Here is a 14,781-nt window from a genome sequence, read left to right as displayed (position 1 = left end):
CTAGGTGCATCTGCTTTATACGTTTCTAATTTTCCAAATACTTCAGAAATAACAGGGAGGCCCAAATTCCCAAGGAACTGCCTTTAACTGTATCTGTTCTTTTCCCAAGGTGAAAAAAAAAAAAAAAAAAGGCTTCCTAGAATTTAGGTTTTATTCCACGTGAATGAGACCGGTGCTCATATAATCATATTTGTTCCATTCTGTTAGTAACCATTGCAAACTGAAAGGCCGGGACAGGTTCTAAACATGTTAAATTCTATAAAGCCATTAGCCATAAATTTGATCCGGCAGTTTACTGGGACAATGGAATCTGCTGAAAAAGCGTCTATTAGTCATTCTGGACAAACGCATCGGGATTAAAAGAATGAGTTAAGATCGTCTAAGGAGGCAGAAAAAGAAAAAAGAAAAGGAAAAGAAAGAAAAGAAAAGAAAGAAAAGGAGAGAGGGAAGGAAAGAAAGAAGGAAAAAGAAAGAGAAAGAAGAAAGAAAAGAAAGAAAAGAAAAAAGAAAAAAGAAAGAAAGAAGAGAAGAGAAGAGAAGAGAAGAGAAGAGAAGAGAAGAGAAGAGAAGAGAAGAGAAGAGAAGAGAAGAGAAGAGAAGAGAAGAAAGACAAACTTAATCCAACTGGATCTCTGCTTCTGAGTTTCCAGGAGACTTTTCCTTCCTTTACTGCCCATTTCGGCTGCGTCTCCAAAGCGCTTTTGGCTAACAGGGGACTAAACCGCCCGCATCCTCGTCCCAATCACACCGCTTAGGTTTCATGCGAAAAATGAAAACAAGCCCAGATGTCTTTCTTTGGGCAGATCCGCGCAGGTATTGCCGAATTTCCCTTTCCAGGTGCCAATTTCGCGGTTTCGGCTCAGCACAAAGAGCAAGTCGGCCCCGATGCCCAAGTTTGCGCAGCGCTCGCCGCAGGACCTCCGCGCGCGTCCCCGGGGCCCCGCCGGTCGCCGAGGTCGGGGAGGCCGAGCGCGCACGGCGGGGCCCCGGGCCGGGCGGGAACCCCGCGGGGGAGAGCTGGGCGCGCGCGGCCTCGGGGACACCGGCCGGCCGGGCCGAGGCGCTGCGCTCGGGAAACCCCGTGCCACCGGCCCAGCCGGCCCGGGGATCCGAGGATCCGGGGATCCGGGGGCCCGGGGTGCCCTTTCCCGCTGCCCCCGGGAGGTGCGGGCAGGGTGGCTCCGGAGGGCCTGAGCGCCAGGGTGGCCCTACCACTTGCGGAAGGGAGCCCCGGAGGCAGGTGCGGGGATGCGATGGGGACGCGGATGGGGCGGGGGTCCCAGCTAGCGGCGGTGGCATCTCCACGGGGGCTCCAGGCGCGCCGGGGCGACCCCGGGCCAGCGCGGACCCGCGAGCGCCGAGGCCCGGGCTCCCCGCGCGCAGGGCGCACCGCCGAGCGCAGGGGGCCGGGACCGGCCGGGGGCGGGGGTCGCGGGGGGGGGGGACCCGGCTGCTCACCTGCGGCTGGAGGCTGGAAGCTACACTCTCGGGCCCCCGGAGCGCGGCCCGGCAGCCTGGCGCCGTCCGCCGAGGGGCCGAGCACTTGGAAAGCCCAGCGCGTGCCGTAGGGCGCGCCGCCCGGGCTGCCCGGCTCCGCCGCGGGGCACAGCTTGAGCGGGACCGGGCTGGCCGGGAGGGGCCGGCCGTGCGCGCCCGCAGCCGACGCGGGGCCGTGGGGCGCGGGGGGCTGCGGCCCGGCCGGCGGGGCGCCCCCGGCCCGCAGCAAGTTCTCGATCAGGAAACTCTTGCCCAGGTGGCCAAAGCCCGGCGCCGCGGGGAAGTTGAGCAGCGCGGAGGACGCCACCACGTCCCAGTAGGCGCCGGCGGGGGCCGCCACGGCGCTCGGGAGCATAGTGCGCTGCCGCCCGCCGCCGGCCCCGCCAGGAGGACCGGGCCCCGAGGACGCCGCGGCCTCGCAACGATATTATTTATTTGGGTTGGGCGGGTTTTTTTTTTTTTTTTAAGGGTGGGAGGAGTGAGTGTGGGAGGGGGAAGCCGTGCGCGTCCCCGGCCCGCGGCGCAGGCTCTGGGGGCGCCGGGGGAGTCCCTCTCGCGCCCTAAGCAGATCCGGACTTTTTTTTTTTTTTTTTTTTTTTTTTTTTTTTTTTTTTAGAAGGGCTGGAAGGTGTGTCCAGCCCATCCATTCATGTCACCCGGCCCACAAAGTGACAGACGCGGCCCACAATAAGGGCGGCCCCCGAGAGTCTGAGCTTTGGCGAAGGGAGGGGATGCGAAGCGGGGAGGAGGTGGGCGTGGAGGCCGAGGGACCCGGGCGCCCGCTCCGCTCCCCGCGGCTGGGGACTGGGGGGGACCCTGGAGCCCACGCTGCCCCCCGGGGCGCCGGGGCGCACGGCCGCGGGGGAAGGAGCCCCGCGGAGGCCCGGGGACGCTCGCCTGCAGAGGGCGGGCCACCTGCTGCTAGACCCCGCGCCCTCCGGGGCTGGTGGCCCTTCTTCAGCTCCCAGGGGGCGTCATCCGCGGGAAGCCAGCAGCCCCCAGGGTGTGGAAAGGCATCAGGAAGGCCTCGAGGGTTGCTGACACTTGGTGGCCCCACAGATGACAAAAAGTTTTGGAAGGAGTGGGTTGCACATGAGATGGACACACACACACACACACACACACACACACACACGCTCCCCTGCGCGCCTTGGTTCAGGCAAAGGAAATGAGTGTTTCTGGGAGACCTTTTAAGAAAACCCTAGTCTCTAGGAATTCGTTTCCAGTCACTTTTTAATGAGATTTTACTTAGCGATCACTCCAGAAGAGATGCTTTGATAAATTTTGATCTGGACAGAGGGACCTTGGTTGGAGTGGCTTGAATGGTTGGATCCGAAACCCAGGAGGAAAAGCCACCACCGAGTTTTCCTAGCCAAAAGTGGTCGGGGTCCTCCTCCACGGAAACCAGGATGAGAACACTGAATTATTTAGGATCGCACTTGCTCTTCCCCGCACCACCACCCCTCCCCACCCCCTAGAAATTTGGCCAGTTTCCAATTTATGAACAGCCTGCTAGAGACTGGACATGAGAAAAAAGTGTGTGTGTGTGTGTGTGTGTGTGTGTGTGTAGTTAAAAGTTCTTCTAACCACAAAGCAATTTAAAAGCTCCTCATTTTAGAGACTGTATCAATGGAGTTTTAAAACTGTGACTTCACTGTCAATTAACAATTCCCATTGCTACTCCCCTGTACAAATTTAGATGAATTTATTTAAAATAAGGTTTTTAAAGGATGTCTGAAAGGTTTGGGGTTGCATGTATGGTTTTCCTCTTTATCTGAATAATAATATGGTTCCTAGCTTCAGTTTACTTAAAAGCTGGCCAGACTTGCCAGACTAGTGAGATAAATTTCCTTTTAAAAATTCACCTAGTTGAGGGGTGCCTGGGTGGCTCAGTGGTTCAGCGTCTGCCTTTGGCTCAGGTCATGATCCCAGGGTCCTGGAATCAAGTCCCACATCAGGCTCCCTGTAGGGAGCCTGCTTCTCCCTCTGCCTGTGTCTCTGCCTCTCTCTGTGTGTGTCTCTCACAGATAAATAAATAAAATTAAAAAAAAAATTCACCTAGTTGATCTGTGTTTCATTTATACTAGATATGACATAGGAAGCTTTCTAAAAATCCACTCTCCCTACCTGCTGCTAAACGGAAGGGAAGTTATTTGCAAGGCTGGTGTGTGTTACTAATATTCATTCACTTTCTGATTTAGTCAACACACCTTTACTGATCATGTCATACTTACTGAGCACTTGCGGTGATCCTGGGAGTATGTCTATAGAGAGAAGAGAAAGGTCTGGTCCTTGCTTTGTAGGTGTTCAAAGCTTAGGGAGAAAAAGAAGCAATTATCTGAGGAAGGGATTGTAATTTGGAAGGAAAAGTGTGAGAAAACCTCCAGAGTAAGATTCCCCTAAACTGAATCTTAAAAGGTGAACAGTGGTTAGGGATGGGTTGTGAAGTAGTAACCTTTGAGATTAGCAAAGAGAAATTACATCATCCATGCCCGTCCACGTAGTATTTGCATTTGGCCAAGTATAGACTAAACTATTTGAATATGTTAACTTGTTTAACTTCATACTAATCTTCTAAGGCTGACGTTCTAAGGTCGGTACCTGGTGTTACTGATGGGGCACAGAAAACATAAATAACTTTCATAAAGCTACCCAACTATCAGAGCGCTGAGGCTGAGATACAATCTAAGCTGGAAGATTCCAAAGCCTTAGAACCTGTAAGTTCAACTATCACTCTCTTCACAAATCTACTTGTCAAGCTAAATGGTGTCATCTGGCCACGCCATGGAAGGTAAGAAACAAGCATTCTGTTGTTCTGTAATGGAAGGTGGCAATGAAGACTTGAGTTGAGAATAACTGTTGGATCATTCATCTTCCCCACAGCCAGGGAGAAGGCAATTGGAGAGATCTGGACATAAAGTGATGTGGAGTTTAACAGAACTAATGGCAAGAAATTGGAATGGAGGGGATAAATATTACAGTGGGTTGAATCTATAGGATTGGATGATGTATTCTTTTTTATTTAAAGATTATTTATTTATTTATTCATGAGAGAGAGAGAGAGAGAGGCAGAGACACAGGCAGAGGGAGAAGCAGGTTTCATGCAGGGAGCCCGATGTGGGACTTGATCCCAGGTCTCCAGGATCATGCCCTGGGCCAAAGGCAGGCACTAAACCGCTGAGCCACCCAGGGATCCCAAGGATGATATATTCTCTTTTTTTTTTTCTTTTTAGGATGATGTATTCTTAACTGGGGGGTGGTCCCCTCCCTACTCAAGAGACATTTGGCAATGTCTGGAGATATTCTTGGTTGCTGTAATTTGAGGAGAGGATGAGGCAGTTAGCCACTGGCATCTAATAGCTAGAAGCCAGGGATGCTGCTCAGCATCCTGTAATGAACAGGACAGCTCCCCCAACAAAGAGTCACCCAGCCTGAAATGTCAATCGTGTGGTGGTTGAGAAACCTGGGTTATAGAGAGTAAAGGAGACTGTAGAATCACTTCCAGTTTCCTGGTCTAATGACCAGATACCCACTTAATCAGGATGAGGACTTATAACATGAGGAGCAGGTTTAACATGGAAGATGAACAGAAAAATGGAGACAGGCATTCTGGTTCTTTGTGGAAATTTCCAAAGAAAATAGTGTAGTGAGGGCAGCCCCAGTGACGCAGTGGTTTAGCGCCGCCTGCAGCCCAGGGCGTGATCCTGGAGACCCTGGATCGAGTCCCACCTCAGGCTCTCTGCATGGAGCCTGCTTCTCCCTCTGCCTCTGTCTCTGCCTCTCTCTCTCTGTGTGTCTCTATGAATAAATAAATAAAATATTTTTTTAAAAAAAGAAGAAAATAGTGTAGTGAGAAGAGAAATGAGCCAAGAGACAAATGCTGGGGAATGCTCACGTTAAGGAGATGGATAGAAGAAAGAGGAGCCTTGCAGGAGACTGAAAATGAGCGGTCTGGATTTGAAGACTGAAACTTGAAGAGGAGAGAATGGAGCCATGAAGGCAAAGGAGACGGTTTTCAAAAGGAAGAATGGCAGACTTTGATTAAAAAAAAAAAAAAAACTGCTGTATGCTCAGCAGTTCCTTTTTCCAACTGGACAAACAGCTATGGTGCGTTTCCCAGCCTGCCCTTCAGGCTGTGTGCGACCAATGGAATAAGAGGAGAAGTGATCTTATTTGTCCTCCAGTTCTATCCCCTAACAATCCACACAGCCCTTTGCTCATTGGCTGTCAGATGCCAAGGCACAGGGGATGAAGAAGTCCTCAGGGCGTGGTGGAACCACAAGATGAAAACAGCCTCTGTCCCTAAATCACCACATGGAAGGCACACAAAGATGAATATTTACATAGGTAGGTCATGACAGAGGCAAAAAATAAACATTTATGGGGAAATGCCATTAAGATTTAGGAGTTGGTTTCCAACAGCATAGCCTCAGCTGCCTTAACTAATATACTGGCTGTAAATGCCTCAGATTTAAAATAAAAAGAGTAATTTGATTCTTAGTGACTTGGTCAAGAGCCTTTCCATCAGGAGCAGAGAAGGTAGACACCAGTTTATACATGACTGAAGATGCATAGAAGGTAAGAAAGTAGAGAAGTAGCAGTTGAGGAAACATAGGGGGAAGCTTAAGGAAGTTATGGGGTCATAAAAAGAAGAAATGAAAATATTTAGAAGATGAGAGAAAAGAGGCTGAAGGTAAACGTGTGTTCAATGGAGCCAAGAGGCTGTGTGGGCTCTTTACCTTTTGGCAAGGAAGCTTTCCAGGCCCAAGGCCTATTCTTATGGAGCCTAATGAGCATGAAAGACCGTGTGTGGGAGACTGCCTTTCCCAACAGTTGTCTCTATCTCAGTTAACATGAAAGGGTGTTTTAGATAGCCCAACAGACATTAAAAGTTATTTTTCACCTGATAAATAGGTGGTATTTAAGATTTGGAGGAAAGCATTCCCACCTTTACTTGAAAGTCTGTACTCTCCGGAATGGAGCAAAAGGCTTAATTCTGACCCAGCTCTGGTTCCCCAGTTTCTCAGTGACTGAGGAACCCATTGCCTAAATCCAGCTATGATCTTAGCAGCATCCCGAGACTAGACACTGTCACATTTCCTCGAGTGAATCTTTCATACAGGATGTGAACTTGAAAGGCCCGAGAGATGGACATCATTGAGCATACAAACATACTACAGGGCTGTTTCTGTACGTGACATGTTTAAACATGTCATAGAATTCAGTCTGAGATTTGCCTTCACACCTGGCCATGGGGCTATGGGAATGGCTCTCAGTCTCTTAATTCACTGAATTAGCTATTTGAAGCTTCTAGTATTTATGAAAAAGAACCTAATCCTTGAGATAGCCCAATAGGCTTGGGACATTTTCATTCCTTAAAGAACCACTTTGGTCTGTGCAGAGATTTGGTCAAAAAAAAAAAAAAAAAAAGAGCATCATTGCAAAATCAAATGCCTCAGGGTCAGATGGTTGAAACCTATGGGTTGGCCATGTATAAGATAATAGAGCATGAGTTAACTGTTAAAGAGTATGTGTGTGGGGGAGTTGATCAGAGGCTGCCAAGCAAAGCATATGCTTAGTCCTATTTGTCACTAGTCTGGAAAAGTAGGCTTGGGCCAGATTGTGCCCTGTATACAGGACTCAGGATTTTGGACTTTGTTCTCAAAGCAATGAGAAAAAAAGGAATTGTAGCTATATGTGGTGATGGATGTCACCTTAAACTTATAGTGGTAATCATTTTGCCCTACGTGTCAAATCATTATGTTGCACACCTAAAATTAATACAATGCTATATGTCAATTATATCTCAATTTTTAAAAAGCAATGAGATGTGATCTCATATTAGCATTTTAAAGGATCACTCCTGTTGTATGGAGACTGTGCTAGGATCTAGAGAAGATGCTGACTGGAGACTATTTGAAGAATCCAGAGAAGAGATCCTGGGACTTTAGGCTGGGTTTGTGGCAGCAACCATGGGGACAAGCAGGAGAATATGAGAGCTATCTAGAAGGTATCTGTGAATTTAGAGTCTGAAGAAGTCTTGTAGTTCCTAAAGAACCAGTGTGTTTGGTTTTATCAGACCATGGGAACTTTATAGCCTGTTGTGTTTCCCACTGTGTTTTGAATGCCAAGAAGTTGAGCTCATTTTAGAGTTTAATTGCAGTAACTCTCTTAGCCCATATTTCTCTCCTCTCCATCCTCCGTTCACTTTAGATCTTTTATTGTTTATTTGATGGCTCTGTTGTATGTGTATCCATTTCGTGCACCTTCTCCAACCATATAAGAAATAAACAAATACAACAAACAAGTAAATCTCTTTTTTTTATTATTATTATTATTATTTGAAACACACATGCTTATCGTAGTCCCACTAAGAATTAGAATTCTGTAATGGAATCTAAAGAAGCTTCCCTAATTCCCTAATTCTTGATTCCATAATCAGCCGAAATCTCCCTTTGGGCAGGAGAGTTTCTGTACTTGGTGGAGAGAGCAGCTTCTCAGAGCCCAGGTAATACGCACTCTAGATTGTTGACCTCACTAGTAGCCTCTGAGCACCCACTCCAACAATCAGACATCTTTGAAAAGAAGATGTGATTGTGGGGAATTAGTTCTGTTCTCAATTGAAAGGAGAAGATTCAAGGGTTTCATTGTAGCCTTTTTAGTAACCACTGGAAATTTGGCTGGTGCAGGGTAACTTGGAGAAATAAGTATTTCCCAGAACTACTAACTGTAGATTCTCTCCACTGCCCAACACCCACTCACAACTCGGAACCTTAGGCACATTACATCCTAATCATTAAATGAGAGGGAAAAAAATACTTTTAAAGAAGTACAGGAATGTGTTAAGAGGTATATGCAACCACTTCAACAATACTTACTCAGTTAACTTCTATATTTTCTTAAATATTCCCCAGTTCCCTCCGCCCCACTCCATTCCCAAATACTCTTGGGTCTTCAAAATAAATTCTAAAAATCTGGCTCACCTCTGAAAGACATTTATAAATATGTTTTCAGTTTTCATCTGGCAGGACTCATGCTCTTATTGTCCTCCTTTTCCTGCACATGTCTTTTCTGGCCAGCTCTGCTCGCTTTTTGTGTATTATTTTGCCATGCCTCGGGCATTGTTCATCTCCGTGCCCTGCATTCTACCTTCAAGCTCTATTTTACGGACTTTCTTCTGTAACTGGGAGACTTCCCAGTTTCTTTCCAGGCTATTCAGTTGCTTTGGCATTCCTGGCTCATTGATCATTTCTAACCACTTTTCCACTTGTCCTGCTTGGCCCAAAGTGGACTGTGAGACTACTGAATGATTTTGAGGAAATTACTCTGGATGCTGCTGAGCAGCAGGTCTTTTCAGCTGCTTCTCATTGTCTCAGTGTCCTCATAGCCACAGGTGCCTCTCATTCATATTGAAATCCTACCGAGTTTTCGGGTTTGCCCTGAATTACTGCTTTGGACAAAAGGGAGGATGCACATCTCGTTGTAAGTTTTGTCCTGTTCCCCAATGTTTATAACCAGAATCATCCCTTCAGATGAACATTAAGTGTTTTGCATGTACTGCCAAAAGTATGAAGTACACACAGAGAAGTTAATCCCTTGTGAAACTGCTCTAAAGGCTATGAACTCAGGCTCTCTGAACCAAATTTAGATGTGTCAATCTCCGTGCTTTAAAGTGTCATTTCTCTGGCGAGAATTTGTCTCGTGTAAAATGTAATGAGGGGCTTTTAGGCAAATAAGCAAAAATTAAGCCCTAGAATTTTTGTTTCTTTCCTAGTCCCCTGGTTCTCTATTGAGTTTCACAGCTTTGATTTATTTGGAAACTAGAGTAATATTACAAAGCTTCTGAAGTAAACATTGCTTGACAGCCGACCATTTAAATTGTGTGGTGTAAAAAAATAAAATAAAATAAAAAATAAATTGTGTGGTGTAATTCTCAAGTGACCCTCTTTTTATCACTCAAACATATTCTCTTTTTTTTTTTCAGGATCATGCATATATATCCCCCTCCCCATCATTCCATCTACACATCTCCCCCAACCCCAATCCAACACCTCTGGTCCAACTATCCTTCCTTTTTTTAGTCTAAACACCACTTGGTTCACAACCCCAGGACTTCCTGAGTGAAATTTGAAACTGCCCTCCTCCAGGAGAAACCAAAGAAAGAGGCAGGCCACTCCAGATTGGATAGTGGGAGGTTGGCTAAGCAAGGGAATTTAGGTAGGAGACTTCTGTTGGGTGACCACAAGACCAGTAGATCTCCACACCCACTCACCAAAACTTGAAAGTTTATATAGAGGCCTTAACTGTGTTCAATCATGTTATACCATCCAGATGGTCTCAATAACACATTGCTCTCTGAAGGCTGTGTGTCCTTGAAAACATCTTCTACTGTGGGAACAGTGGGGAGAGTGTACGTTCCAAGCACAGGGGGAGGGAGGGGCCTCTGAATGCCCACGTCTAGTGTCTAGTTCTTGGTTCAACTGACAGTCGTGATCTCTCAATTACCTCCTCCAAAACCCCATCAACTCATGACTGGCTCTTACAGTCTTACACATCCTCCTCTTCCATGATGTGTCCTGAGCAGTCAGCAGGTTTCACTAACATGGTGGTGACTTGTTTGGGGGCTATTTGGGTGCACTGGAGACAGATACAAGAGAAAACATAGATCATAATAAAGATTCCAAAATTAAGTAACAATTTTTTTCCACCAAGAGTCCCATGATCCAAGCCATTGATTGCTAAATCCCCTAGGCTATGGGTTGGACCACTCAGGGACTTCACTTTTGTCCTCCTATAATTTAATAAAGATGACACATTAGCAGACTCATCTGGTATGAACACACAACACTTTGTTTGGATAATGGCACAGGTGCCTAATTGCAAGGCATTAATAATGTCCAAGGCCATTCTATTTTGGAAGACAGCTTTTCTCATTAAAGACACTTCAGTGTTCAGTTAAGGGTAGGCTTGGTTGGCTATTATTTAAGATTTGCTGGATGAATTTGCCAAGAACTTCAATATGTGTTATAATATCCTCCAGGCCAATAGAGGAAACAAAGATAGTGGCCAAATGATTGTATTGATGGGAAACAGGAATTCATGGATTGGTGCACTTTCAAAGTCATAAGTGAGTTCACATCGTCTGTACTTTTGGTAACATCATTAGTGAGCTAAGACAGTAGTTGATTTCTTGACACTTTAGGTATGTAATATATTTTGGAGCGAATCTGTCCCTGACGGCTGACTTTCAGATGCAGGTTGCTGATAATATTTGGTTGACTTGAGGAAGTGAGTTCACTAAGGGAGTTATTGTTTATCTATTGAACAGGATTAAAACTGATTCAGGTGGCTACTTGTTACCATAGTTACGGAACAATCACTGTAGAAAAAGCTTGTGAAAACTTTCTTAGAGTCTCAGTTATCCCTTTTGTTTCTCATTTATCCAGGGCTCTAGAAGATATAATCAAGGATTTTCCAGATCTTATCACAGATGTTGATTCTCTTTACAGATATGGCTTGTGAAGCTCTGGTTTTTAGATGGAGCATTAGTTGATGTGGTATTATCCTGTGTTTATTTGGAATCATTAGGTCATCTGTCAAGACAGTGATTATGCAGAAGTATTTAAGACCCTGGACAACAGACATCAGATATCTGTGAGACACATAAATATAAGCAGAAGTATTTAAGGGGGGATCCCTGGGTGGCTCAGCGGTTTAGCGCCTGCCTTCAGCCCAGGGCATGATCCTGGAGTCCCAGGATCGAGTCCCGAGTAGGGCTCCCTGCATGGGGCCTGCTTCTCCCTCTGCCTGTATCTCTGCCTCTCTCTCTCTTTGTCTCTCATGAGTAAATGAATAAAATCTTCACACACACACACACAAAAAAAAAAAAAAAAAAACCCAGAAGTATTTAAGAGGTTATCAGAAGATTCTCTAGAACTAGGCCTGATTAAATAAATAATTCCAAACAATTTCCTGTGACCATTTTGAATAGCCAGGCTGCCTTTTTAAAATGTTTAATTTCAATATAGTTGCCATACAGTGTTGTATTAATTTCAGGTATACAATATAGTGGTTCAACAACTCTGTACATTACTCAGTGCTCATCATGATAAATGTCCTCTTAATCCCCTTCACCTATTTCTCCCATCGCCCCCACCTACCTCCCCTCTGGTAACCATCAGTTTGTTCTCTATAGTTAAAAGCCTATTTTTTGGATTGTCTTCTTTTTTCCCTTTGTTTATTTGTTTTGTTTCTTAAATTCCACATGTGAGTGAAATCATATGGTATTTGTCTTTCTCTGACTTACCTCACTTAGCATTATATTCTCTAGATCCATCCATTATTGCAAATGGCAGTATTTCATTCATTTTAATGGCTAAGTAATATTCTAGTGTGTGTGTGTGTGTGCATGAGAGAGAGAGAGAGAGAGTCACACCTTCTTTATCCACTCATCTGTTGATGGACACTTGAGCTGCTTCCTAATTTGTTGTGAATATGCTGTGATAAACAAAGGGATGCATGTATCTCTTTGAATAAATATTTTTGTATTCTTTGGGTAAATACCTAGTAGTGTGATCATAAGGTGGTCCTATTTTTAACTTTTTAAAGAACCTGTTTTCCAGAGTAATTAACACCAGTTTACATTCCAACTAACACTGTACAAGTGTTCCTTTTTCTCCACATCCTCGCCCAAACCTGTTGTTTCTGGTGGTGTTGGTTTAAACCATTCTGACAGGTGTGAAGTGATATCTTGTTGTAGTTCTGATTTTGTATTTCCCCCATGATGGGGGATGGTGAGCATCTTTTCATGTGTCTCTTGGCCATCTGTATGTCTTCTTTGGAAAAATGTCTAATCACGTCTTCTGTCCATTCTTAAATTGGATTCTTTTTGGTATTAAATTCTTCCTCTTATTTATTTTATTTATTTATTTAAATTCACTTTGCCAACGTCATTACTTCAGATGTAGTTTTCAATAATTCATCATTTGCGTATAACATCCAGTGCTCATTATGTCAGCACGTGCCCTCCTTAATGCCCATCACCCAGTTACCCCATCCCCCTCACCTACCTCCCCTTCAGTTTCTTTCCCAAAGTTAAGAATCTCTCATGGTTTGTCTTCCTGTCTGCTTTTTTTTCCCCCATTCAGCTTCCCCTCCTTCCCCTATGGTCCCTTGCACTATTTATTATATTTTGCAGATGAGTGAAACCGTATAATTGTCTTTCTCCCATAATACCCTCCAGTTCCATCTGCATTGATGTAAATGGTAGGTATTCGTCCTTTCTGATGGCCAAGTAGTACTCCATTGTGTATATAGACCACATCTTCTTTATCCATTCATCTGTTGAAGGACATCGTGGCTCCTTCCACAGTTGGGTTGTTGTGGATATTACTGCTATGAACATTGGGGTGCAGGTGCCCCTTCATTTCACTCCTGGTAAATACCCAGTAGTGCAATTGCTGGGCCATAGGATAGCTCTATTTCTGACTTCCTGAGGAACCTCCATACTATTTTCCAGAGTTCTTCCTTTGTTTTAGATACTAACCCTCTTTATTGCATAGAACATTTGCAAATATCTTCTCCCATTCAGTAGGTTATTCTTTAGTGTTGTTGACTATTTCCTTTGCTGTGCAGAATCTTTTTATTTTGATGTGGTCCCCATACTTTATTTGTGCTTTTGTTTCCCTTGCCTCAGGAGACGTATCTAGAAAAAAGTTGCTATGGCTGATGTTAAAGAAGTTACTTCCTGTGATCTCTTTTAGGGTTTTTATGGATTCAGGTCTCATTTAGATCTTTAATACATTTTATATTTATTTTTGTGTATAAGGTAAGAAAGTAGTCCAGTTTCTTTTTCATATTGCTGTCCCGTTTTTCCAGCACCATTTGTTAAAGAGACCGTCCTTTTCCCATTCGATATTCTTTCCTACTGTATCATATAGTGTGGGTTTATTTCTAGGTTTTCTGTTCTGTTCCATTGATCTGTGCATCTGGTTTTGTGCCAGTACCATACTACTATTTGATTACTACAGTTTTGTAGTATAATTTATGATGTCTCCAGCTTTGCTTCTCTTTTTCAAGATTTTTTTTGGCTATTCCGTGTCTTTTGTGGTTCCATACAAATTTTAGGATTGTTCTAGCTCTGTGAAAAATGATGTTGGTATTTTGATAGAGATTGCATTAAATGTGTAGGTTGCTTTGGATAGTATAGACATTTTAACAATATTTGTTCTTTCAATCCATGAGGATGGAATGTCTTTTCATTTCTGTGTGTCCTCTTCAGTTTCTTTAATAAGTGTTCTATAGTTCTCAGAGTGTAGATCTTTTGCCTTTTGATTAGGTTTATTCCTAGGTATCTTATTGTTTTTGATGTATTTGTAAATGGGATCAATTCCTTGATTTTTCTTTCTGCTGCTTCATTATGCAACACACTTCTGTATGTTGATTTTATATCCTGCAACTTTGCTGAATTCATGTCTCAGTTCTAGCTATTTTTTGGTGGTCTTTTGGGTTTTCTACGTGGAGTATCATATCTGCGAATGGTGAAAGTTTGAGTTCTTCCTTGCCAATTTGAATGCCTTTTATTTTATTGTTGTCTCACTGTTGAGGCTAGGGCTTCCAGTCCTATGTTAAATAACAGTGGTGAGAGTGGATATCCCTGTCTTGCTCCTGACCATAAAGGAAAAGCTCGCAGTTTTTCCCTATTTGAGGATGATATTAGCTGTGGGTTTTTTTATATATGGCCATTATGATGTTGATGTATATTCCTCTGTCCCTGCTTTGTTAAGGATTTTTTGTTTTTTGTTTGTTTTTTAAAAACAACCTTAGCTATTTTTTTAAGATTGTATTTATTTATTTATGAGAGACAAAGAGAGAGAGAGACAGAGAGAGGCAGAGACACAGGCAGAGGGAGAAGCAAGCTCCACGCAGGTAGCCCAACGTGGGACTCCATCTCAGGTCTCCAGGATCACTCCCTGGGCGGAAGGCGGCGCTAAACCGCTGAGCCACCCGGGCTGCCCTGTTAAGAGTTTTATTATCAAGAATGGATGCTTTATTTTGTCAAATGTTTTTTCTACATTAAGAGGATCATGTGGTTCTTATCCTTTCTTTTGTTAATGTGTTACACATTAATTGATTTGTGAATATTGAACCAGCCCTGTAGCCCTGGAATAAATCCCACTTAATCATTGTGAATAATTCTTTTAATGTACTGTTAGTTTTATTTGCTAGTATCTTGTTGAGAATTTTTGCATCTGTGTTCATCAAGGGTATTGGCCTGTTATTCTC

The 14,781-nt window shown here is 44.2% G+C and overlaps 1 protein-coding gene across 1 annotated transcript in view; it reads right to left on the bottom strand.

Annotated features, from left to right (window-relative positions):
- DBX2 (developing brain homeobox 2) overlaps nucleotides 1-1,923 on the bottom strand; it is a 37,024-nt gene extending 35,101 nt beyond the window's left edge. The window contains exon 1 of the mRNA XM_077870364.1: nucleotides 1,459-1,923. Within this exon, the coding sequence (XP_077726490.1) occupies nucleotides 1,459-1,852 (394 nt within the window). The 5' untranslated portion in view covers nucleotides 1,853-1,923. The remainder of the gene's footprint in view (nucleotides 1-1,458) is intronic.
- Nucleotides 1,924-14,781: the final 12,858 nt, after the last annotated feature.

This window comes from Canis aureus, chromosome 25 (genome assembly GCF_053574225.1).
Source record: "Canis aureus isolate CA01 chromosome 25, VMU_Caureus_v.1.0, whole genome shotgun sequence".
Taxonomy (NCBI): Eukaryota; Metazoa; Chordata; class Mammalia; order Carnivora; family Canidae; genus Canis; species Canis aureus.
This window is presented reverse-complemented; position numbering and strand designations above follow the sequence as displayed.